This window comes from Phlebotomus papatasi, chromosome 5 (assembly GCF_024763615.1).
Source record: "Phlebotomus papatasi isolate M1 chromosome 5, Ppap_2.1, whole genome shotgun sequence".
NCBI classification, from domain to species: Eukaryota; Metazoa; Arthropoda; class Insecta; order Diptera; family Psychodidae; genus Phlebotomus; species Phlebotomus papatasi.
This window is the reverse complement of record NC_077226.1, coordinates 2,317,731-2,342,153: the sequence shown is the minus strand read 5'-3', so window position 1 is coordinate 2,342,153 and position 24,423 is coordinate 2,317,731. Positions and strand designations below refer to the sequence as shown.

The window sequence follows — 24,423 nt, the reverse complement described above, 5'->3', positions numbered from 1 at the left end:
TTTTCCCATAATAACGCTTTGAAATCACTCAGATGCCAATTTGACTACCTCTACTCCACCAAGACACTTAAAATATGGTTTTAAATGGAAAGTCCCACAAAATACAACAATTCTTTGATATAGTTGAAGTTCAACAAATGACTACTTGGGGCGCTCTGGATGAAAAAACGAGTTAAGAAACAAAAAACCTCGATTATCTTGGCTTCTGAGTAATCGATGAGATCATGTTCTATGGAAAAATTATAGAGAACATTCTGGTCTACATTTCACCCATATAACACTTTTCTGTCAGTTCATCCAAATCCTTGATATTTTGGTTTAAATACAAAATTTGTATAATTTCACGAATTTTATTCAAGATAACTGAATGGCGTCTCCCAACTTCAGCTCTAAATCGAATTTGCATGCACTCTGAGTTAGCTCACGTTAAGAATCTCACCTACATAAGCCGGTTAGGATTATCTGTCCCTTTTCCTTTGGGTACTTAGAGTCCCAAAAGACTTAAAAGAGTTAAAGCACTTAAGAACTGAACACAATTTAATGCGAAATTAGAATAAATATATTTTAATTGAAAAAATGATTTTTTCTTTAAATTCATTTTATCTGAGAAATTCGATAATTTTTTGAATTTATCGAAAATTATTTACGTTTTTTTTTTTCTTAAAAATGAGAAAAAAAATCAAGGAATCTATCTAGTCTTTTGCTAATGTTAAAATATTGAATTCTCGTATTGAGTGAAACGATTTTTTAAAATAAAAATATGCCAATTCTGTTATTTTACTGAATAGAAGTGAAAATATTACAATGAAATATGTTAAAAATTAATGAAAAGTCATTAAAATAACTATTTAGTTGTCTTACCATATTCTTTCAAGGTGAAATGAAATAAATTCTCTCCTTTCTCTTGTTTTCGAATTCTTGTACTGTACTGTACAACGTTCTAACTCCATAACTAAGTTGATCCTGTATATCATGTCATATTATATAGAGATGATTTGTCATAACTAACAAAATAAAATAAAACAAAATAAAATAAAATAAAGACAGTGATTAAAACAAGTCCTAAAATAAGTAAAATTTCTTTTACCAAACAAAATTTTTTCGGATCTTCTAAGAAAATCTTACCAGGATTTCTGTGAAATAACTAGAAATAATATTGAATATTTTCTCAAGAACACAATATAATTACACTGTGCAACAGTGATTTTGTCCCTGGATTCTCATTCTATTTTTCTATTTCTAGGGTCAAATGATTTACGAAAATAATTATCATTTTGATTTCATTAATGGATTTTGCGCCTGGAATCTAGGCAAAACCGTTTTTGCCGTTTTTTGATACTTGGGTGCCTATATCTCCGAATCTGCTGAACCGATTTGTTTCTCACTATGGAATAATTCGGTCTCCTTTACATGCCCGATAAATCCTCTGAACAGATGAAGTTCGTACAATTGACACCAGGGGCGCTGTAGTCTCAAATATGTCAGAAAACATGGAAAAAATCGAACTTTTTAGCAACTTTGATCCAAAATATCTCGAAAACTAGGACTGTCCCTAACAATCTGTTTAATGGGTTTGAAAAAGAATTTTATTAGCTGCATTTTCGTCCATGTACAACTTTTCTCTCAGATTGTTTTTTAACCTCGAAATTGAATTTTAAAGGAAAATGGAGTACTTAAATGAAAATGCTTCTGATCATTAATGTCCCGGATCCGGAACAAAATGTGCTCCCGGAAAGAATGGTGGCAGCTAAATTTGCATTTTGTTTTGTATTTACAATTTTGCACATGATATTTAGGAATCCAATGAAAGGACTTCCTTGAGGACTCCATAAAGATGATTTTCCACTTAATCTTGAGGGTGATTATCGCCAGTTTTCTTTGAAATTTCCCATAATAATGCTACCTTGATGTTACAGATGTTTCCAAGGATAAAACATAAAATTTGCATCACTTGAAAGACAATTTCAGTCTCAATGAACATTAGAAAACTCACTTTCAGTAAATTAGTACACATATCACGTTAGAATTTCTTAATTATTCACCAATTTTAACACTATATTGCACTCCCACAACATTTGTTTACCTTTTGTGCTGTCAATTTGAAAGTAACCGTCCAGAAAAGCAACCACATGCCGCCATATTTCATCCACCACACCATGAGGCATCACCAGCCCCTTCACAGTCTCATAAACTTCTGCTCCAATCTCTGTGTGGAGAAACCCACGCATTTTCTTATCGTAGGTGACGTTATTTATATCAACTCGCAGTTCCTAACGTTCCCGATAACTCTCCCATGAAGTCTTTGGGTCATATGGTCCGAGATTTGGTACACTGTCTACTCTCTGCGGCAGCATAATTGGAGAAGTCGCCTTAGACTCACAGTTGACGAGTTTCCGAACGTCGCCATAACCTTACTTTCTCCTTAGTTTGCCAAGTGTAATGTATTTACCTTAAATTTGGTGATATTTGTAGTATCCAAGGATACTACCTACCAGAACAACCGAAGAGCCTTTCTTGTCCTTGCCAGCTCCAAGTCCAGTATCTTGCTAAACCAACTGACTGTAGCCCTCTCATGGCCATGTCACATATAAGATTAATATTAAGATTAATACTTTCTGAACTGCGAGAATGGCAAAAAAAGATAGCAATTATTTTATCTTGCTCCTCTCTCACATTTCCCCTCTGCGTACGAAGTTGGCAGCACTACATAGCTCGAAAACTGACCGAATCACAGTTGGCACTCATGGAAAATTGCTCGTGTGCCTGTAATACGATTCAGAAAGCAATTAATACGAACAGTAATATCTTACTCATCGTATTAATCCACTAGAGTGTACTCTTTCTAACACACGTGATATTCCATTTGAAATTGTGCATATATATATCTCTCTCTCCGGCTTTTCTTAATATTAATATTAATCTTATATGTGACACCACGGTCAGTCGTCTGACCTCGTCCCGAGTACCGGCCCGATTGACTCTTTTTCTCTAACTCTCTGAGGTCTTATGGCCTCTACACATTGGGAGGAATTTTTGTCAAAAATTGCTTTTTTGAAGGAAATTCCCTGCAGCGTTGTATGGGGAAACGTCAAATTTCTGTCAAAAACGCCATTTTTGACGAAAATTGCTTCCAATGTGTAGACGCCTTAACTCTCTGAGGTCTTAGGCTTTCTCACAGTTACTGCCGTTATGCGCGACTTCTCACGCCCGTACACAACAGCAGCCACCGCTTGAATGGCTGTCCGTTTAATTAAAACACCACGTATTTATTATACTAGTCTCGTCATTGCCAAATTAAGGAATGTAAAAGGAGCTTCAATGGAACACGTGCGTTCAGTCTGAATTTTACTTTAAGAATGACATTTGACATTTCATTCATTTACCCGACTGACCAACTAACAGTCTTTTTCTCCTAACCCGGCAGACCTCATACACTACGGCGTTATCACACTTGCATATTACAATTTTAATGTGATTCACATTAATTGTCGCTGGTGAGAGTCCAAATGTGTAATTTATGTATTTGAATCATTTTGAATTCAAAATTTGATCTATTTGTTGATAAAAAGGTAGACTTGACCCGCAAAATTTTGATACAAATTGATTTATAGCATTAATGCGAGAAATTAATGCGATTTTCTCTTTAATTTTTTAATGTGAAAAATATTTATGCTTTTGGTAAATTTAAACTTATTTTCGCAAGCCAAGTCCACTTTTTATCAATAAATAGAAAAATCCCAAATATTAAGTGACTCAAGGACACAAATAACATATTTGGACGCTCACAAGCAACAATTAATGTGAATCACATTAAAATTTTAATGTGCAAGTGTGATAACGCCGTTACACCGTGAGATTCGATAGTTCGAATTTTCAGGATTTTTGAACTTCGAATATGCTCCCAATCCGAATTTGCAATGAAAGAATCACACCTACCATAAGCCCAATCAGGCTTATCACTAGTTTTCTTAGATTAGAAAGGTTTGTCAGAGGTATTACCATCCAAATTCATCTCAAAATCGAATTAGAACACACTCCAGGCGACCTTGGACCTTTTTTTTTAGCTCTTTCAGGATCAAAAATTTTGACTTTTGGTTTTTTCGAAAGAGACACCACTGAATTGGAATTTCGAAGTGCTAAAAGCGATTTTTTTTCTCGTGGAACCTGAAGGTGCTGCTCTGTGATGCGTTTTGCAGACAAATAACCTCAACGACAGCAACAAAAAAAAAACTGCACCCTCTGCCAAAAACGAGAAAGAAAAAAAAAACCCAGCGACAGGGAAGGAAATCTGAATATGGACAATGAGGGGGAATGATTGTGTGAGGGAGGGGGTGGTTTTTTTTCTTCCTTCAAATGTGTGTAGATTCCTTCTTGAGGCTTCCAAAATATGAAGTGAATTGAATCGATTTTCAAATGCCGGTGAATTTGAGCGCTTCGCGAGCATCGTTGGCTCAATTCCCGCTTCGCGCCATCCAAAAAAAGAGTCCTTCTTCCCATTCTCTCTCTCTCTCCCTCTCTCTCTCTCTCTCTCTTTAAACACTCTCCATCTCTCTCACTTGAGGCATTTTAAATTAAAATATTCCTCCATTTCCACCCACTCTCTCTCTCTCCTCCCGCCCCACCCTCTGCCTTCTTCACTCGCTTTTTTTTCTTCTTCTTCTGCCCTTCCCCCTCTCCCCTATTATTATTATATATTTTCTTCTTCAACGTACCCCGAAGCCACCCTAATTTTTTTTTTGCGCGCGCTTTTTATCTTCCATCTCACTCTGAAGCGCAGTCAGTGCAAAAAAGGCGCGAAAGAGAGACTGAATGTCTCGCATGGAATATGACTCCTTATGCATCGACTAATCACCTCCCAAACCCCCTTCAAAATCCACCTTTTTGGGCGCTAACTCAACACCAATTTTCCCTTTTCTGCTTCGCCGTCTTTAACATTTTCTTCTTCAAGAAAAAAAACCAACAAAAAACAACAAAACAAAACCACAAAAAAATAAAACACTTTTCACCTTTTAAGAAAACTAAAATTCAATGCATTTTCCCAATGATTTTTCCCTGGAAATCCAACCATCATTACTGAATCATTTAGAGAATTTTATCACCTTTCCAAAACGCCCTCGATCATCAAAATCGGTTAAGAAATGATTGAGTTATGAAGGTGTTTACAAAAGCTTTGCACCTTGCAGACAAAACATTATTGGGAAAGTTTGGATGCTTCTCAGAGGCTTTTTTTCCCAAGAAACCCTACCATCAAATTTTTAGAAAATTTTAGAAAATTTTATTGCCTTTCCAAAATGTCCTTGGTCATCAAAATCGGTTGGGAAATGCCTGAGCAATAAAGGTTTTAGTAGACCTTTGCACTTTATTGACGAATGATATTTCATGAAGCTTTAAAGGCCTTTCCGAGGCTATTCTTTAAGGAAATCCAAAGAAATTCCACCCTAAAGTTCGCAGAAATTGATAAAGAGTTTTCTAAGGTTTCCAAAACGTCCCTGATCATCAAAATCGGTCAAAGAATGCCTGAGTAATAAAGGTTTTAGTAAACCTTTGCAATAGAACCTTTATCCAAGGGTATTCTTATAAGAAAATCATGTGGATGATTACAGAGGCTATTTGGGAATTTTCTAGGCTTTTCAATATAGCCCAAATCATCAAAATCGGTTATAAATTGGAAGAGCTATGAACGTTTTATTAAACCTTTGCACTTTATTATGACAAGAACGCATTTTATGAAATTTTGATAGCATTTATGAAGATTTTTCTCAAAGAAATCCTATCTTGACAATTGCTAAGTCTTTTTACAAAATTTTCCGGCTTTCCAAAATGTTCCTGATCATCAAAATCGGTCAAGAAATGCCTCAGCAATGAAGGTTTTAGTAAAGCTTTGCATTTACCTCAGACAGAGTACCTTTCGTGATACTTTGAATGCTTTTCCGAGGCTTTTCCTTAGATAAATCCAAAGAAATCCAACTCTGACATTTTCGGAATCTTTAAGGAAATTTTCCCAGCCTTCCAAAAAGTCCATGATCATCAAAATCGGTTATAAAAATACTGAATTGTGCAAGTTTCAGTAAACATTTGCAATAAAACCCTTTTCCAAGGGATTCCTTTGAAGAAAATCCAATGGTATGATTACAAAGGATATTTAGGAACTTTCTAAGCTCTTCACTGTATCCTCAATCATCAAAATCGGTCGAGAAATGCCTCAGCAATAAAGGTTTTAGTAAACCCTTGCACTTTATTGACTGATGACGTTTCATGAAGCCTTAATAGCTCCTTCGAGGCTTTTCTATAAAGAAAACCAACCCTGCTTTCACGGAATCATTAAGGAAATTTTCCAAGCTTTCCAAAACTTCCCTGATCATCAAAATCGGTTAAGAAATGCCTCAGCAATAAAGGTTTTAGTAAACCTTTGCATTTGTCTCAGACAGAGTACCTTTCGTGATACTTTGAATGCTTTTCCGAGAGTTTTCTTTAAGGAAATCCAAAGAAATTCCACCCTGAAGTTCGCAGAAATTGTTAAAGGGTTTTCTAAAGTTTCCAAAACGTCCCTGATCATCAAAATCGGTTAAAAATTAGAAAAGTTATGAAGGTTTTACTAAACCTTTGCACTTTATAGAGACAAGAACACTTTTCATGAAATTTTGATAACATTTATGAAGATTTTCTCCAAAGAAATCATAAATTGACAATTACTGGATCTTTTCACAAATATTTTCAGCTTTCCAAAACGTTCCTGATCATTAAAATCGGTTGGAAAATTCCTGAGTTATGAAGATGTTTACAAAAACTTTGCACCTTGCAGACAGAACACATAATTGGGAAAGTTGGATGGTTCTCAGAGGCTTTTTTCAGAAGAAATCTGACAATAAGATTTACAGGATCTATTAGACAATTCTATTGCCTTTCCAAAATGTCCTTGATCATCAAAATCGGTTAAGAAATGCCTGAGTAATGAAGGTGTTGTGATTGAGTTATGATTAGGAAAGTTTGGATGCTTCTTAGAGGCTTTTTTCCCAAGAAACCTCATCATCAGATTTTTAGAATCTTTTAGAAAATCTTATCACCTTTCCAAAACGTCCCTGATCATCAAAATCGGTTAAAAATTGGAAAAGTTATGAACATTTTACTAAACCTTTGCACCTTATAGAGACAAGAACATTTTTCATGACATTTTTATAGCATTTATGAGGCTTTTTTTTCAAAGAAAACCTACCTTGACAGTTGCTGGATCTCTTTGAAAATTTTCCCAGCTTTCCAAAACGTTCCTGATCATCAAAATCGGTTAAAAATTGGCAAAGTTATGAACGCTTTACTAAACCTTTGCACCTTATAGAGACAAGAACACATTTTTTGAAATTCTGAAAGAATTTATGAAGCTTTTCTTTCTTTGTGAAGCTCTTTCTTCAATGAAAACCTACCTTGACAATTGCTGGGTCTATTCACAAATTTTCCAAGCTTCCCAAAACGCCCATGATCATCAAAATCGGTTGGAAAATGACTGAATTTTGAAAGTTTCAATAAATCTTTGCACTAAAACCCTTTTTCCAAGGGTATCCATACAAGAAAATCCAGGTATGATTACAGAGGATATTTAGGAAGCTATATATCTTAAGCTTTTCGAATTGTCTTCGATCATCAAAATCGGTCAAGTAATGCCTGAGCTATGAAGATTTTAGTAAACCTTTGCACTCTGACTGACGCCGTTTCATGAAGCTTTAAAAGCTTTTCCGAGGCTTTTCTTTAAGGAAATCCAAGGAAATCTAACCGTGACATTTACAACATCTTTAAGGGAATTTTCCAAGCTTACGAAAAAGTCCCTGATCATCAAAATCGGTTAAAAAATGGCTTGGCAATAGAGGTTTTTGGTAAACCTTTTCATTTTGCTCAGACAAAAGACATTTCTTGAGACTTTGAAAGCTTTTCTGGGCTTTTTGAGTTTATTTAGCTTTCTTAAAAGAAATTGGATCATTAAAATCAGTTTAAAGATCAGTCAGTCAAGAGAATTTATGTCAAACCTTTACAATCTCATGATTGAGGTCATTTAAGCAGATTTTAAAGGCTTTTCCGAGGCTTTTCTTCCAAGAAACTCTTGCCGAATATTTACACAGGGCATTGAGGAATTTTCTCAGCTTTCCAAAATGTCCATGATCATCAAAATCGGTTGGGAAATGACTCAGTATTAAAGGTATAAATTAACTCTTGCACTGTGCTAAGACTTGGATGATTGAAGTCATTTAACCCTTCAACGACGAGACACTTTTTTACGGACTGAAAATCAACAATAAAAATTAAACTGAGAAACATAATCAATGATAAGTCTTACATCTAACCTTGGAAAGTCCAACAGAGTCTGATTCGGTGTATTTTGTGCTTCTATGGACAATAGGGACAAAAATAGCCCAAAAATTTAAGTAATTTTTCTCACAATACCAATGAATACTAATTTTCGCTTTAATAAAAAATATTACGTATGAGTATTGTAGTTTATATTGCCAAAAGGGTTTTGCTTAAAAAAAAATTGGAAGTATAAGAAATAAATAAAATCAATTATGAATTTGAGAATTTAAAAATTCGCCATTTTTAAACTTAAATATTTACAACATAGCAAATAATTAGAGACTAGCAAAAAATATTCTAGATTCCTTCAGCCTTCTACTTTGCAATTATGTGGAAATATAAGAAAAAATATAAGTTTAGGTGGTCGGGAAAAATTATTTTCTTTTTGGGACACTTGGTGTTCCAATCGTCTTTAAAGGATTAAATAGATTTTAAAGGATTTCACGTGGCTTTTTTTTCCAAGAAACTCTAACCAAATCTTTACACAGGGCTTTGGGGATTTTTTTCAGCTTTCCCAAAATATTAAAGATCATCAAAATCGGTTGGGAAATGACGCAGTAATAAGGCTTTATGTGAACCTTTGCACTGTGCTAAGACTTGGAGACATTTGAAGGAATTTCAGAACATTTGAGTGCTTTTCCGCGGTTTTTCTTTCCAGAAACTCTAATAAAATCCTTACACAGGGTTTTAGGAAATTTTCTCAGCTTTTTGATATATTGCTGATCATCAAAATCGGTCGGGAAATGACTGAGTAGTACAGCTTTAAGTGAATCTTTGCACTTTGCTTACTAATAGGCATTTAAAGAAAGTTTGAGTGTTTTTCCGAGGCTTTTCTTCCAAGAAACTCCAACTAAATCTTTTCACAGAGCTTTAGGGAATTTTCTTAGCTTTCTAAAATATTGCTGATCATCAAAATCGGTTGGAAAATGACGCTGTAGTAAAGCCGTAAATGAACCCTTGCACTTTGCTAAAAGCAGATTTTTGAAGAAAGTTTGAGTGCTTTTCGGAGGCTTTTCTTCCAGGAAACTCTAATAAAATTTTTACATAGGGCTTTAGTGAATTTCCTCAGCTTTCCAAAACGTCTATAGTCATCAAAATTGGTTGGAAAATGACTAAGTAGTAAAGCTTTAAGTGAACCCTTGCACTTTGCTTCCTAAGAAGCATTTAAAGAAAGTTTGAGTGCTTTTCCGCGGCTTTTCTTCCAAGAAACTTCAACTAAATCTTTTCACAGAGCTTTAGGGAATTTTCTTAGCTTTCTAAAATATTACTGATCATCAAAATCGGTTGGAAAATGACTCGACAGTAAAGGTATAAGTGAACCCTTGCACTTTGCTAAAAGCAGATTTTTGAAGGAAGTTTGAGTGCTTTTCCGGGGCTTTTCTTCAAAAATGTCTCAGTATGATGTTCGTGGGGCTTTTAGGGATTTTCTTGGACTTTTCTTTTAATATTCCTGATCATCAAAATCGGTTAGAAATGATCCAAAAAAGTGAGGACTTTCGGTTTGGTATCTGACTTTACTGAAATGTCACCTGAATCATCAAAATCGGGCTCAATAGAATCAAAACGATAAACTTGAAAATTGAAAAATTGACTCTAGAAGAAAAACTAGATTTAAATTTTCCATAAGATTTTCCTCATCTTATCAGCAGATGGCGCGCGCGCGCCCTTTTGGACTTTTCCGGTTGGTGCTGAACACTCTGAAGCAATTCACACGCCAATTGCCGCCAAAAAGCGGAATGATGCGGAGGGAAAATGAAGTGGGATGGCGTTTTAAGTACAATGTGTTAATTGCTCCGTTTAATTGTGTTAACACAATTATTAATTACAATTGGGGATTAAATCTTCACGCTCCCCTTCAATTTGTTGGGATTTCTCTGATTTTTCCTTCTCTCTCTCTCTCTCTCTGGTTCTTCTTTTCTCCCCTTTTCACTGTTTTCTTTAAAGTGTCCGGGAAAGACTTGTGTGCTCTCACGTGACTCTGTGGAGTATTTTGTTGTGGCGATTTCCGGAAACAAATTGCCAAGTAAAAAGGCGTGAGAACTTTGTTTTTTTTTATATATTCAAGTTCATTCAAGGTACAGAAATATGACATTTAACCATTTGAACTCATCTACTTTGAGCATAATCTCAAATATCGAGGCACAATTGAGAAAAACCAGTGATAAGTCCAGGGTCACCTGCAAAGAATCTCAGCTAACTATCATTGTTGTCTATCATGCAGTTGTCCGATCAAGACATTTTCGATTGTAGCTCAGCTCGGGGACAATCGAGGAAGCCGTACGACCTACCATTTGAAAGGTCTCGACCTCAGCTACAACATACTAAAATTTCATTTTGGTATCTTTTGGAAGAAAAGACCCGGAAAAGCACTTAAACTTTCTTCAAATTTCTCCTTTTGGCAAAGTACAAAGGTTCACTTAAAGCTTTACTACTGAGTCATTTCCCAACCGATTTTGATGATCAGGGACGTTTTGGAAACCTGAGAAAATTTTCTAAAAGACTGTCTAAAGACTTTGGTAGAGTTTCTTGAAAGAAAAGCCCCGGAAAAGTGCTCAAATGTTCTGAAATTCCTTCAAATGTCTCCAAGTCTTAGCACAGTGCAAGAGTTAATTTATACCTTTAATACTGAGTCATTTCCCAACCGATTTTGATGATCGTAGACGTTTTGGAAAGCTGAAAAAAATCCCTAAAGCCTGGTGAAAAGATTAAGTTGGAGTTTCTTGGAAGAAAAGCTTCGGAAAAGCACTCAAACTTTCTTCAAATGTCTTCTTGTCTTAGCAAAGTGCAATGGTTTACTTACAGCTCTAACGCTCCTTCATTTTCCAACCGATTTTGATGATCATGGACATTTTGGAAAGCTGACAAAATTCCCCAAAGCCCTGTGTAAAGATTTGGTTAGAGCTTCCTAGAAGAAAAGCCCCGGAAAAGCAGTCAAACTTTCTTCAAATGTCTCCTTTTAGCAAAGTGCAAATGTTCACTTACGGCATTACTATTGCGTCATTTTCCAACCGATTTTGATGATCAGTAATATTTTAGAAAGCTGAGAAAATTCCCTAAAGCCCTGTGAAAAGATTTTGTTAGAGTATCCTACAAGAAAAGCCTCGAGAGAGCTTGGAACTTTACCCAAATGTCTTCTCTTTTAGAAAAATGTGTACCTATCACCAAAAACCTTCCTTACTGAGCCATTCCTTTACCGATTTTGATGATTTGGGACACGTGGAAAAGCTTAGAAAATTCTCCAATAGTCCCTGCATACACTAGATTAAAATTTATTAAAAAAAAAACAGTATCAAAAAAGCTTCAGGAATTCACCCAAAAGTTTCTTTGTCTGAGCAAAATGTAAAGGTTTACCGAAACCTCTATCACCAGGTCATTTCTTAACCAATTTTGATGATCAGGAACGTCAGAAACACTTGGAAAGCCCTAGGAAAATTGCCTAAAACCCTCTGTGGAGAGTCAAAGTGGACTTTTCTTGAAGAAAAGCCTCTCAAAAGCTTCCTGAATCTCATAGAAAAGAAAAATGCAGAAAATTTACCAAAATCTTCATTTCTGAGCGAGTTCTTGATCGATTTTACTGATCAGGGACATTCTGGAAAGCTGAGAAAATTTCCTAAAAGCCCCGCGAAAATCAACTTAGGACTCCTTCAAAAGAAAAGCCTCGGAAAAATATTCAAAATTTCCACAAATACCTCCAAAGTGCAAAGATTTACTGAAATCTTCATTACTGAGGCATTTCTTAACCGATTTTGATGATCAGGGAAGTTTTGGAAAGCTTGGAAAATTTCCTTAATGATTCCGTGAAAGCAGGGTTGGTTTTCTTTATAGAAAAGCCTCGAAGGAGCTATTAAGGCTTCATGAAACGTCATCAGTCAATAAAGTGCAATGGTTTACTAAAACCATTATTGCTGAGGCATTCCTCGACCGATTTTGATGATTGAGGATACAATGAAGAGCTTAGAAAATTCCTAAATATCCTTTGTAATCGTACCATTGGATTTTCTTCAATGGAATCCAATTGGAAAAGGGTTTTATTGCAAATGTTTACTGAAACTTGCACAATTCAGTCTTTTTATAACCGATTTTGATGATCATGGACTTTTTGAAAAGCTGGGAAAATTTCCTCAAAGAATCTGCAAATGTCTGAGTGGGATTTCTTTGGATTTCTCTAAGGAAAAGCCTCGGAAAAGCATTCAAAGTATCACGAAAGGTATACTCTGTCTGAGGCAAATGCAAAGGTTTACTAAAACCTTTATTGCTGAGGCATTTCTTAACCGATTTTGATGATCATGGTCGTTTTGGAAATTTGAGAAAATTTGCGAAAATACCTAGTAATTGTCAGGGTAGGATTTCCTTGAAGAAAATCTTCATAAATGCTATCAAAATTTTATGAAAAGTGTTCTTGTCTCTATAAAGTGCAAAGGTTTAGTGAAACTTTCATAACTTTGCCAATTTTTTTAACCGATTTTGATGATCTGGGAGTTTCTGAAAAGCATGGAAAAGTCCCTTACAGATTCTACAAATGTTTGAATTGAATTTCTTTGGATTTCTTTAAAGAAAAGCCCCGGAAAGGCTCTCAAAATTTCATTGAAAAATCAAAGGTTTAATGCAAAGGTTTACAAAAACCTTCTTTACTGAGTCATTTCCCGACCGATTTTGATGATCAGGGACATTTTGGAAAGCTGAGAAATTTCCTCGCAGACTCCAAAAAAAGTCAAGATCAGTTTTCTTTATAGATAAGCCTCGGAGAAGTTTTTAGAGCTTCATGAAATGTCTCCAGTCAAAGAAGTGCAAAGGTTTATTAAAACCTGAATTGCTTAGGCATTTCTCGACCGATTTTGATGATCGTGAGCGTTTTGGAAAGCTTGGAAAATTTCCAGAAGGATTCTGTAAATGTTGGAGTCGGATTTCTTTGTATTTCTTTAGAGAAAAGCCTCGGAAATTTTCTAAAATTTCATGAAATGTCATCAGAAAATGCAGAGGTTTACTGAAACCTTCATTGCTCAGGTATTTCTTAACCGATTTTGATGATTTTCCATCCTTTTTCACATCTTTTAGCATATGAGAGTTCTTTGAAAGTTCTTTGAAAGTTCTCTGAAAGCTTATGGAAAGGTATTTTCATAAGTTCTTTCCATGGAAATTCCAATGTAACTTGGAATATTCAAAAAGAAAGAAGGAATAAGAAGAAAACTATTTATTGTTGAGGTTAGAAACGGATGATAATGACCCTAAAATGATTAAATGATGTCGGGTTTGTTCTCTTATTGAAAGATCCCGCGTTGAACTCTCAAGTGAATGAATTTTAATTAATTGCCTGAGAGTCATTTGGGATGTTTGAGTGCTCAATTTGGAGGGATTTCTCTGGTATTTGTCCCCGATTTTCTCCCTAACTTCCCACTCCAATTCCGGGGGAGAACGGGGAGGAGAAATCTGTGTTGAGTCTGTTCGCTAATTGGCACAATCGCTCAATTAACTGAGTGCTAATGAGAGCTCATCGAGGTGGACCACCAATTGAAGGCGGACTCTCTTGGCGTCGTCGCGTTTCCAACCCAAAAGGCTTATGCTCCAGCAACATTATGTACACACTCACACAGTTACCGCAGAAAAAAAAAACACCCAGCAACTCCCCCTTTCAGCCTCGCATAACCCGTTTATCACATGCTTTTCTTCATCTTCTCCCATTCAGATGCATCCTAGATACCTTTGGCACATTGGTACCCATATGGTGTCTTAGACCGAATTATAGATGCTTTTTTTACCTTTCCAAAACACCTTTGATCATCAAAATCGGTTAAGAAATGCCTGAGCAATCAAGGTTTTGGTGAACCTTTGCACTTTGACTGATCACGTTTCATGAAGCTTTTGAAGCTTTTCCGAGGCTTTTCTTTAAGGAAGTCCAAAGAAATCCAACTCTGACATTTGAAGAATCTTTAAGGAAATTTTCCAAGGTTTCCATAATGTCCATGATCATCAAAATCGGTTAAAAAATGACTGAATTGTGAAAGTTTCAGTAAACCTTTGCACTGAAACCCTTTTTCCAGGGGTTTCCATATAAGAAAACCCAGGTATGATTACAGAGGCCTTTTAGGGATTTTCTAAGCTTTCCAAAATATTCCTGGTCATCAAAATCGGTTAAAAATTGGAAAAGTTATGAACGTTTTACTAAATCTTTGCACTTTATAATGACAAGAACATATTTCATGATTTTCTAAAAGCATTTATTAGGCTTTTCCTCAAAGAAAACCTACCCTGCCAAATACTCGGTCCTTTCACAAATTTTTCCAGCTTTCCAAAACGTTCCTGATCATCAAAATCGGTTAAGAAATGCCTCAGCAATAAAGGTTTTAGTAAACCTTTGCATTTGCCTCAGACACAGTACCTTTCGTGATACTTTGAATGCTTTTCCGAGGCTTTTCCTTAGAGAAATCCAAAGAAATCCCACTCAGACACTTGCGGAATCTTTAAGGAAATTTTCCCAGCCTTCCAAAAAGTCCATGATCATCAAAATCGGTTATAAAAAGACTGAATTGTGCAAGTTTCAGTAAACATTTGCAATAAAACCCTTTTCCAATTGGATTCCATTGAAGAAAATCCAATGGTACGATTACAAAGGATATTTAGGAACTTTCTAAGCTCTTCATTGTATCCTCAATCATCAAAATCGGTCGAGAAATGCCTCAGCAATAAAGGTTTTAGTAAATCCTTGCACTTTATTGACTGATGACGTTTCATGAAGCCTCAATAGCTCCTTCGAGGCTTTTCTATAAAGAAAACCAAGCCTGCTTTCACGGAATCATTAAGGAAATTTTCCAAGCTTTCCAAAACTTCCCTGATCATCAAAATCGGTTAAGAAATGGCTTGGTAATAGAGGTTTTTGGTAAACCTTTTCATTTAGCTGAGACACAAGACATTTCTTGAGATTTTGAAAGCTTTTCTGAGCTTTTGGAGTTTATTTAGCTTTCTTAAAAGAAATTGGATCATCAAAATCGGTTTAAAGATCAGTCAGCCAAGAGAATTTATGTCAAACCTTTACAATCTCATGATTAAGGTCATTTAAGCAGATTTTAAAGGCTTTTCCGAGGCTTTTCTTCCAAGAAACTCTTGCCGAATATTTACACAGGGCATTGAGGAATTTTCTCAGCTTTCCAAAATGTCCATGATCATCAAAATCGGTTGGGAAGTGACGCTGTAGTAAGGCCGTAAATGAACCCTCGCACTTTGCAAAAAGGAGATTTTTGAAGAAAGTTTGAGTGCTTTTCCGAGGCTTTTCTTCCAGGAAACTCTAATAAAATTTTTACAGAGTGCTTTAGTGAATTTCCTCAGCTTTCCAAAACGTCCCTGATCATCAAAATCGGTTAAGAAATGCCTCAGTAATGAAGGTTTTCAGTAAATCTTTGCACTTTGGAGCTATTACCTTTGCACTGAAACCCTTTTTCCAGGGGTTTCCATATAAGAAAATTCAGGTTTGATTACACAGGCTTTTTGGGAATTTTCTAAGCTTTCCAAAAAGCCCTTGATCATCAAAATCGGTTGGGAATTGTTTCAGTGATGAAGGTTTTTAGTAAACATTTGCACTTTGACTGATGATGTTTCATGAAGCTTTAGAAGTCTTTTCCGAGGCTTTTCTCTAGAGAAAAGCAATCCTGATTTTTTACACAATCTTTAATGAAATGTTCCCAGCTTTCTAGAACGTCCGTGATCATCAAAATCGGTTAAGAAATGCCTGAGCAATGAAGGTTTTAGTAAACCTTTGTTATCTTGCTGAGATAGACTATATTTCATGAAAATTTGAAAGCTTTTCCAAGGGTTTTCTTCAAAATATTGAACCCTGACATTTGCAAAATCTTAAAGGGAATTTTCCAAGCTTTCCAAAAAGTCCTTGGTGATCAAAATCGATCAAGAAATGCTTAAGCAATGAAGGTTTTAGTGAACCTTTGCACTTCTACTGATGACGTTCCATGAAACTTTAAAAGTTTTTTCGAGGCTTTTCTTTCAGGAAATCCAACCCCAACATTTGCGGAGTCCCTAAAGGAGTTTTCTCAGCTCTCATAAATATCCTTGATTATCAAAATCGGTTAAGAAATGCCTGAGCACTGAAAGTTTTAGTAAACTTATGCATTTTATTGACGAATGATGTTTCATGAAGCTCTAAAAGCTTTTTTGAGGCTCTTCTTTGGGGAAGTCCAAAAAAAATCTAACCCTGGAGTTTATGGAATCTTTAAGGGAATTTTCCAAGCTTTCCAAAATGTCCTTTATCATCAAAATCGGTTGGGAAATGACTCAGTGGTAAGGCCGTAAGTGGAACCTTTGAACTTTTCTAAAACTAGAAGACATTTGAAGAAAATTTGAGTGCTTTTCCGAGACTTTTCTTCAAAAAAACTGCCAATTTGATGTACATACAGTCCTTTAGAGAATTTTCCTGCGCTTTCCAAAATGTTGCTGATTATCAAAATCGGTTAAGAAGTGACTCAGTAATCAAAGTTTAAGTTACTCCTTGCATTTTGCTAAAGACAAAGTAGATTTGAGAAAATTCCGGAAGCTTTCCGATCGTTTCCCTAAAAAGAGCTTACACTGGGCTTTTAAAGAACCATTTTGGAAATTTTCTAAGCTTATCAAGGTGCCCTCGATCATCAAAATCGGTCAAAAATTGGCAAAGTTATGAAGGTTTTAGTAAACCTTTGCACTTTATAATGACAAGAAGACATTTTATAAATTTCTGAGAGCATTTATAAAGCTTTTCGTCTAAGAATACCTACCTTAACAATTACTAGATCTTTTCACAAATTTTTTCAGCTTCCCAAAACGCCCACGATCATCAAAATCGGTTAAGAAATGACTGAGGTTTGAAGGTGTTTACAAAAGCTTTGCACCTTGCTGACAGAAGACATCATTAGGAAAGTTTGGATGCTTCTCAGAGGCTTTTTTTTCCCAAGAAACCCTACCATCAAATTTTTAGAATCTTTTACAAAATTTTATCATCTTTCCAAAATGTCTTTGATCATCAAAATCGGTTAAGAAATGACTGAATTGTGAAGGTTTAAGTAAACCATTGAACTAGAATCTTTTTCCAAGGGTTTCCATAAAAGAAAGTCCATGTATGATTACATAGACTTTTCAGGAATTTTCTAAGCTTTTCAAAGTGTCCTCGATCATTAAAATCGGTTAAGAAATGACTGAGCAATGAAGGTTTTAGTAAACCTTTGCATTTTCTGATGACATTTCATGAAATTTTAGAAGATTTCCAAAGCTTTTCTCTAAAGAAATACAAAGAAATCCGACTCCAACATTTACAGAATCCTTCTGGAAATTTTCCAAGCTTTCCAAAACGCTAACGATCATCAAAATCGGTCGAGAAATGCCTAAACAATGCAGGTTTTAATAAACCTTTGCACTTCTTTGACTGGAGACGTTTCATGAAGCTCTAAAGACTTTTCCGAGGCTTTTCTCTAAAGAAAACTGATCTTGACTTTTTTTTTTGGAGTCTGCGAGGAAATTTCTCAGCTTTCCAAAATGCCCCTGATCATCAAAATCGGTCGGGAAATGACTCAGTAAAGAAGGTTTTCGTAAACCTTTGCATTAAACCTTTGATTTTTCAATGAAATTTTGAGAGCCTTTCCGGGGCTTTTCTTTAAAGAAATCCAAAGAAATTCGATTCTAACATTTGTAGAATCTGTAAGGGACTTTTCCATGCTTTTCAGAAACTCCCAGATCATCAAAATCGGTTAAAAAAAATTGGCAAAGTTATGAACGATTTACAAAAACCTTTGCACTTTATAGAGACAAGAACAATTTTCATAAAATTTTGATAGCATTTATGAAGATTTTCTTCAAGGAAATCCTACACTGACAGTTGCTAGGTATTTTCGCAAATTTTCTCAAATTTCCAAAACGGCCATGATCATCAAAATCAGTTAAGAAATGGTTCAGTAATGAAGATTTTAGTAAACCTTTGCATACTTTGTGCACTTTGATTTCTGTTAATTTGTGAAATTTTGAGAAAGCTTTTCCGGAGAAAACTTTGATTAACAGTCACAGAGGTTTTTTTTTTACGAATTTTACGAATTTGTAAAGGGGTGACATTAGTTCTAAAAAATGCAACCGATTTTAGTGTAATTTTTTACCTGTTTTCGTACACATTTTACGGGATATCTCCGAAAGTATGTAGGTTGCAAATTTGGGGTTTTCGGTTGCGTCTTCGTTATTAAATTGGCTTTTATTCTGTATTTGTAATTTTTGCTAATTCATACTACAATGAGAGAAAATAGGTAATAAAGTCAAAAGTTTTTTCAGCACCCTAGAAACATATTATTATATTATATTATTGATTGATCACGAAACATATTAGTTAAATTCAGGGGCCCCTCGACATTTCATTTTTTTTTTCATTAAGTTTTTGCATAGAGGCACTGAAGACTATTGGCAAGTTTTTTCCTAAAGAGAATTGACTTATCAGTCTGATATATTTAGAAATTGTGCATTAAAAGCTACCTAAAAATACATATTTCATAATGCTCGCCGAAATAGTACAAGAACTACGAGCAAATTTGTTTATGTCGCAGTGCAATATCTGCAAAATTTTTACAAGGAAAAGTGAAAAACAGCTTCACTTTTTATTAGGCTTGATAGACTCTCTCTGAATCGGGAATATGGGGCAAAATGTCATCCGGTTTAGCGATAGAATTGAGCGTCAAAGCCTCTGTAAATTCCACAAAAAGTGCTCAATTATAAAGAATCACGATAAAATAGGAAGAACTACAGCGAATTTGAGCGAATTACCTTCATAATTAAACGTGAAAATTGTCAACAAAATTTTTCGTCCGATTGATAAAGAGCCGATTGAGTGAGAGTCTACTGTACACCTTTTTCAGCTAGTCCCCGGCGAGTGGCTTTCAAAGTTGAAGCCAATTTCTTACTTTTACATGCAAATGTGTATGGGAATTTTGCTGCATTCGTGATCGTTATGCTAAATATTTAAAAAAAAGTGAGAAGCTTTCCGTATTATAAGATCCCTTACCGTATGGAGGGATAAATATACTAAATTTTTGTTTAAATAAATTTTTTCCTCGGAGAACTGTGAGCAGATTCCGAGATCAATTTAGGAAATTGGCTTCAAATAGCTCCATATAGAAAGGACAACTTGCCAGGTGCTAGTTTTTCAGTAATGAACCTGTGAAACCTTCCTCTAAAACCGATTTTGATTATTCAAAATGGTTTGGATAGCTGCTAGACTTTTGTTTTCATTGCTCAATGTGTATTGATAATGTATAAATGTATGATGTATCGATGTTTTTAAATATTTTTCAGCTGGATTACGACTCAGACGAGGCTTCTCCTCGATCGTGCTCAGACGTGGAGAGTTTCCAGGGAAAGATCGTGTACAATTCCGATGGAAGCGCCTACATTATCGATTCGGACAATGACTCTCTGTCGCATATCTCAGACTCCTGTGTCGCAGGTAAGTGTCTTTTTTGTTATATTAAGTTCGGTTTTTTGGTGATATTTGCAATTTGTGCTGCTTAACAGGTGTCGTCTCACCAAATAATCCAAAAATCCATTCGTTTAGAGTTGTAATGGCAAGGGAGGCATCTGTAAATATTAGTGAACTGAATAGGATATCAAAGCCAGTGCTCATGTGTTTCATATGTAAATTAAGTTTTGGCAATGCTAAATCATTTGGTATTCATGCCAATAGTGAACACAATCTCAATTTGCTCGAAAGTGAAAAGACATTGCTCAGTCGTGAATATTCGAGTGCCATTCTCCAAAGAAATATCGACGAACGTCCTCAGATATCATTTCTGGAACCATTGGGTAGTGCATCAGTTGCACCAATACCCTTGGTACCAGATACCAAAATAGCAAGTGATATTGCAACAAATCCAGAAACGGAGAAAGAATTTTCATCAGTTGATACATCATCACCTGAATTACCATCAACAATGGCACCACCTGATACCCAGACTGATACCCAAGCATCACCAGATGCACCACCTAAGCCACCAGAACCCCCAAAATCACCAAGTCCCCATATGCCAACACCACCAACATGTGAACCCAAAAATTATGCACCAACAATGTCCCCAACATCAACTGTAGCACCATCATTCACCATTGGTGCCTGTCCCGATCACATCAATGGTCGACCCCTTGGCATTGACTGCATCAGGTAAGTCCTGTCTGTCTCCCCTGAGATCAATTTCCCCGGACATTAACACAATAGAAGCTTTGGTTGCAGATGCGAGATGATCCTAAATTCAGCAAGGCTGGGTTCAGGTTCACAGATTAGCACAAGAAATTCCTGCAAGACCCTCAAGTGTCCCCAATGCAACTGGCACTACAAGTATCAGGAAACCCTTGAGATACATATGCGTGAAAAGCATCCAGATGGTGAAAGTGCATGTGGCTATTGTTTAGCTGGACAGCAACATCCTCGTCTTGCCCGTGGTGAATCGTATACGTGTGGCTATAAGCCGTATCGTTGTGAAATTTGCAATTATAGCACAACGACAAAGGGTAACCTGAGTATCCATATGCAGAGTGATAAGCATCTAAATAATATGCAAGAGCTCAATAGCACACAATCTCTTGCATCGACAGCTGCTGGGGTAGCACCAGTATCAGTGGCTGATCACGAAGGACCCAAAATGCTACAACAAATCACCCAAAGTGGACAAGGTGGTCTTGGTGGTGGTATTGTGGCCAGTAAGCCAAAACCAAGTTTTCGGTGTGATGTATGCAGCTATGAGACGAGTGTTGCCAGAAATTTGAGGATTCACATGACTAGCGAAAAGCATACACACAATATGGCTGTCCTTCAGAATAACATCAAGCATCTTCAGGTACCCAAACGCACATTTAAAACCACTACGAACAGCTTAGTCCCTGTCAAGTCTAACACTGAAGACCAAGCCGAAAGTTCTGGGGAGAAATTTGATGAGTTTCCTCCTACGTTAAAGCTCAATTTTTCCCAAAGCTTTCGACGTTAGTTTCTAGTCTGGCTTCAGAAAGGATCACAGTACCACAACAGTCTTTCTCAAGATCCAAGACACATGCTTTGAAGTGTACAAGATCCTGGGGTTGTTGGTTAGCTAAATTGACACCACAAGATGTTCCCAATGTGGTACAGGTTCTTTCTAAGAGCACTTCTACTTCTACTTCTTTGTCTCATTGACTCCCTTACAATCCGTCACAAACGTCAGCAACAATAAGCAATAGGCATGATAAAATTTTTGGTTTTGAAGGGACTTTCTTGACGGAAACACTGAATCTTCCTCGATTTTCGCTATTTTATTCTCTACGACGTTTCGAGGATGGATATCCTCTTCATCAGGTATCGATTATATGGCAGGGAATTGTTGCACTGCACTTGGACTTGGACTACAACTTGTTCCGCCATGTTCACCATTCGACTGACCGAATGACTGACTGACTGACAACGACAGCTGTCACTGCCAACGGCCATGGCCGTTCCACTGGATTTCCAACATTCCCGTCAAATAATATCTGCAGATATCTTTAAGATTTCTGTAGAGAAAATCTACACCTCTACAGAATATCTGCAGATAATTCTGTAGATATTCTTACGAATTTTATTTGGGCTTGGGACAAAATTCGTCAGAATATTTCGGCAGATTTTCTGACGAATCTCTGACGAATTTCTGTAGATATTCTGCCGATTTTCTGTAGATTTTTTCTACATTCCAGACTTTCCACAAGGGGTTGCTTAAGTTTGGAATACCGACACATTTTTCCGTTAGAATCCATAGAATCCATGGAATTAGGCCGTAAGATTTTGATAGAATCTGAAATGATATTCCTTCAAGAATCACTGGAATCAAATGGAATCACAGAATCATTCTTTCCTAAACTACGCGACAGATAACGATAAGCCAAAGTAAATACATTACAGATATCTATGATTTTTTTTTTAATTTTCCAAAGAAGATTGGACATTTTCAAGTAAAACAACAATTACGATTTCTCCCGTGGCGGATACAAGGTAAAAGACCCAGTTAGTAAATGCGGTTAAAACGAACCCTTGAGATACCAAGAACAAAATTGTGATTGATAGGAAGAGGAGGCTCTATTTACAGTCAAGGCTGCAACAAGGATTTTAGCAAGAGGGTACCCAAATTGGAGAACTATCTCCAACAGAAATCGTTTTCGAACGCAAAGAACATGAATTTTCTCGAAAATTTGAAAAAAATAAGCTTAATAGACTTCGACCTTACCTAAAAATAAAAAAGAGGAAAAGGAATCCAATTACGATCTGTTTTTCGAGGTAATCACTATGCCGATTTATACGGTTTTGTCGAATTTAGACAGAGGGTACAATGGCGTTTTCATGGATCTGAGTGAGTAGTTTACCAGAAATTGTTTTTTTTTTTTAACCAAAGGATCCCAAAACGATGTTCTTAGAAACCAAAAGGGCCGCTTTTGGAATTTATGCTTGAAAAATCAGAATAAATCTTATTGTAATCCGATTTCGATCACTTTAAGTCGTTCAATTTTAAGAAAAGTAAATTAAAAGCACCTTCCGTTTTTTATTTCGATTTTCTTAGGTAGATTTCGACAAGATTTCTGATTAAAATTCACATCGTTTTTTGATGATATCAAATTATTTAAAAAAACGAAAACAATTACAAAAAAATTCGAGTGGAAATTCTGATAAAAAAAAATTATTTTTTACGTGTTTAAAATTAAGACTTTAATTTAAATTCAATTTTTCGGCAAATTTCGTAAGCTGAAAATGTCCTAAAGCCACCAAAAAGGCTTTTTCTTGAAGAAAATTGCAGGAAATTTTAATCAAAAGTGAACTGAAAAATGGTGTTTTTCAGAGTTTTTAAAAATTCTCTTTCAAAAATTGAACTCTAACCCCATTTTGATTATTTTGAGGTCTGATGTGAAAAGCTTTATAACTAAATATTTTCTAAAACCTGTTCCATGGCGACGTTGTAGTTCTTTCTATTATTATTCAAAAATTTCTTCCATGGTTCTCTAAAAATCCGATTTTGAAGATCTTTTAAATTAGATGTAGTGGAAGAGATTTTATATATTTTATCGATTTTTATCAATTATTGATTTTTAATCCAAATTAAATGATTTTGAGTTTCTTTTTTCGGAAAGCATGGAAAATTTAACGAGAAACATTTCAAAACTGAAGAAGTGTCTTATATGAAAATGACCTAAATCAAAAATATAAAATATATCGTTTATACTTTATAGTTTTATACTTTCATGGTTTTATTTTTTTTTAATTTTAATTAACCTTTAGGGCAGAGGTCCCGTCAACATTGCCTCTTGGCTACTCCCTTTATCCGCCACTGGATTTTTCCGCGATAAACTTCAAAAATTGGAGATATTACTATAATTGCAGTAAAATATTTAAATATAGCTCAATATTGTAATTTAATCTGCAAGATTCAGAACGAAAAATTTAATTTTCTCCCAAAACAAAAGAAATTGATCGTATTAACCAAAATGTGAATTCCGATAAATTCGAAGATATCGAAAATGAACAGAATCACAGAATGGAATAATTGAGAATCACGGAATACCGAATTGAATTATTAACAGAATCATAGACTTGGAATCCCTGGAATCTCATTGGAATCACATGGAATAAAAGGAATATGGACACAAATTTTTGATCTTGAGTAACCCCTTGACTTTCCAGACAAGATGTGTCAGAAGAGATGGAAAAATTTTTCACTGAAGTTTGCAAAATTCAATAGAGTTATTTTTTGTGATATCACGGTGTTTATATAAAATAAAGAATTCTGCGACGCCGTGTTACAAGTAGAGAAAAGTAAAGTGAAAACTTTAAGCAGAGTATCGACCTAAATTTCGTGTTTTTGTATCATTCCATGGGCGATTTTTAAAAAAATAGTATTTTTGCTCGCATCTTTTTACTTATTTAAAATGTTTAATCGGTAATGCTTGTTAAGCAGAGCATACCATTTTCTTTATAACTCCTACAGTTTCTACATAAATCAACAATATTTTTGTGAAGTAATGGACACTATGCCGATTTTCTCGGCAGAAATTCTACCGAAAATCTGTAGATTTTCTGCAGAAATTCTGCCGAAA

General features: G+C 35.5%; 1 protein-coding gene across 2 annotated transcripts in view; it reads left to right on the top strand.

Annotated features, from left to right (window-relative positions):
• LOC129808780 (zinc finger protein 2) overlaps nucleotides 1-24,423 on the top strand; it is a 113,052-nt gene that overhangs the window by 42,198 nt on the left and 46,431 nt on the right. For both annotated transcript variants that reach the window (XM_055858633.1, XM_055858634.1), the window contains exons 3-5: nucleotides 19,639-19,789; nucleotides 19,858-20,500; nucleotides 20,570-21,173. In XM_055858633.1, coding sequence (XP_055714608.1) covers nucleotides 19,639-19,789; nucleotides 19,858-20,500; nucleotides 20,570-21,173 — 1,398 coding nt within the window. The remainder of the gene's footprint in view (nucleotides 1-19,638; nucleotides 19,790-19,857; nucleotides 20,501-20,569; nucleotides 21,174-24,423) is intronic.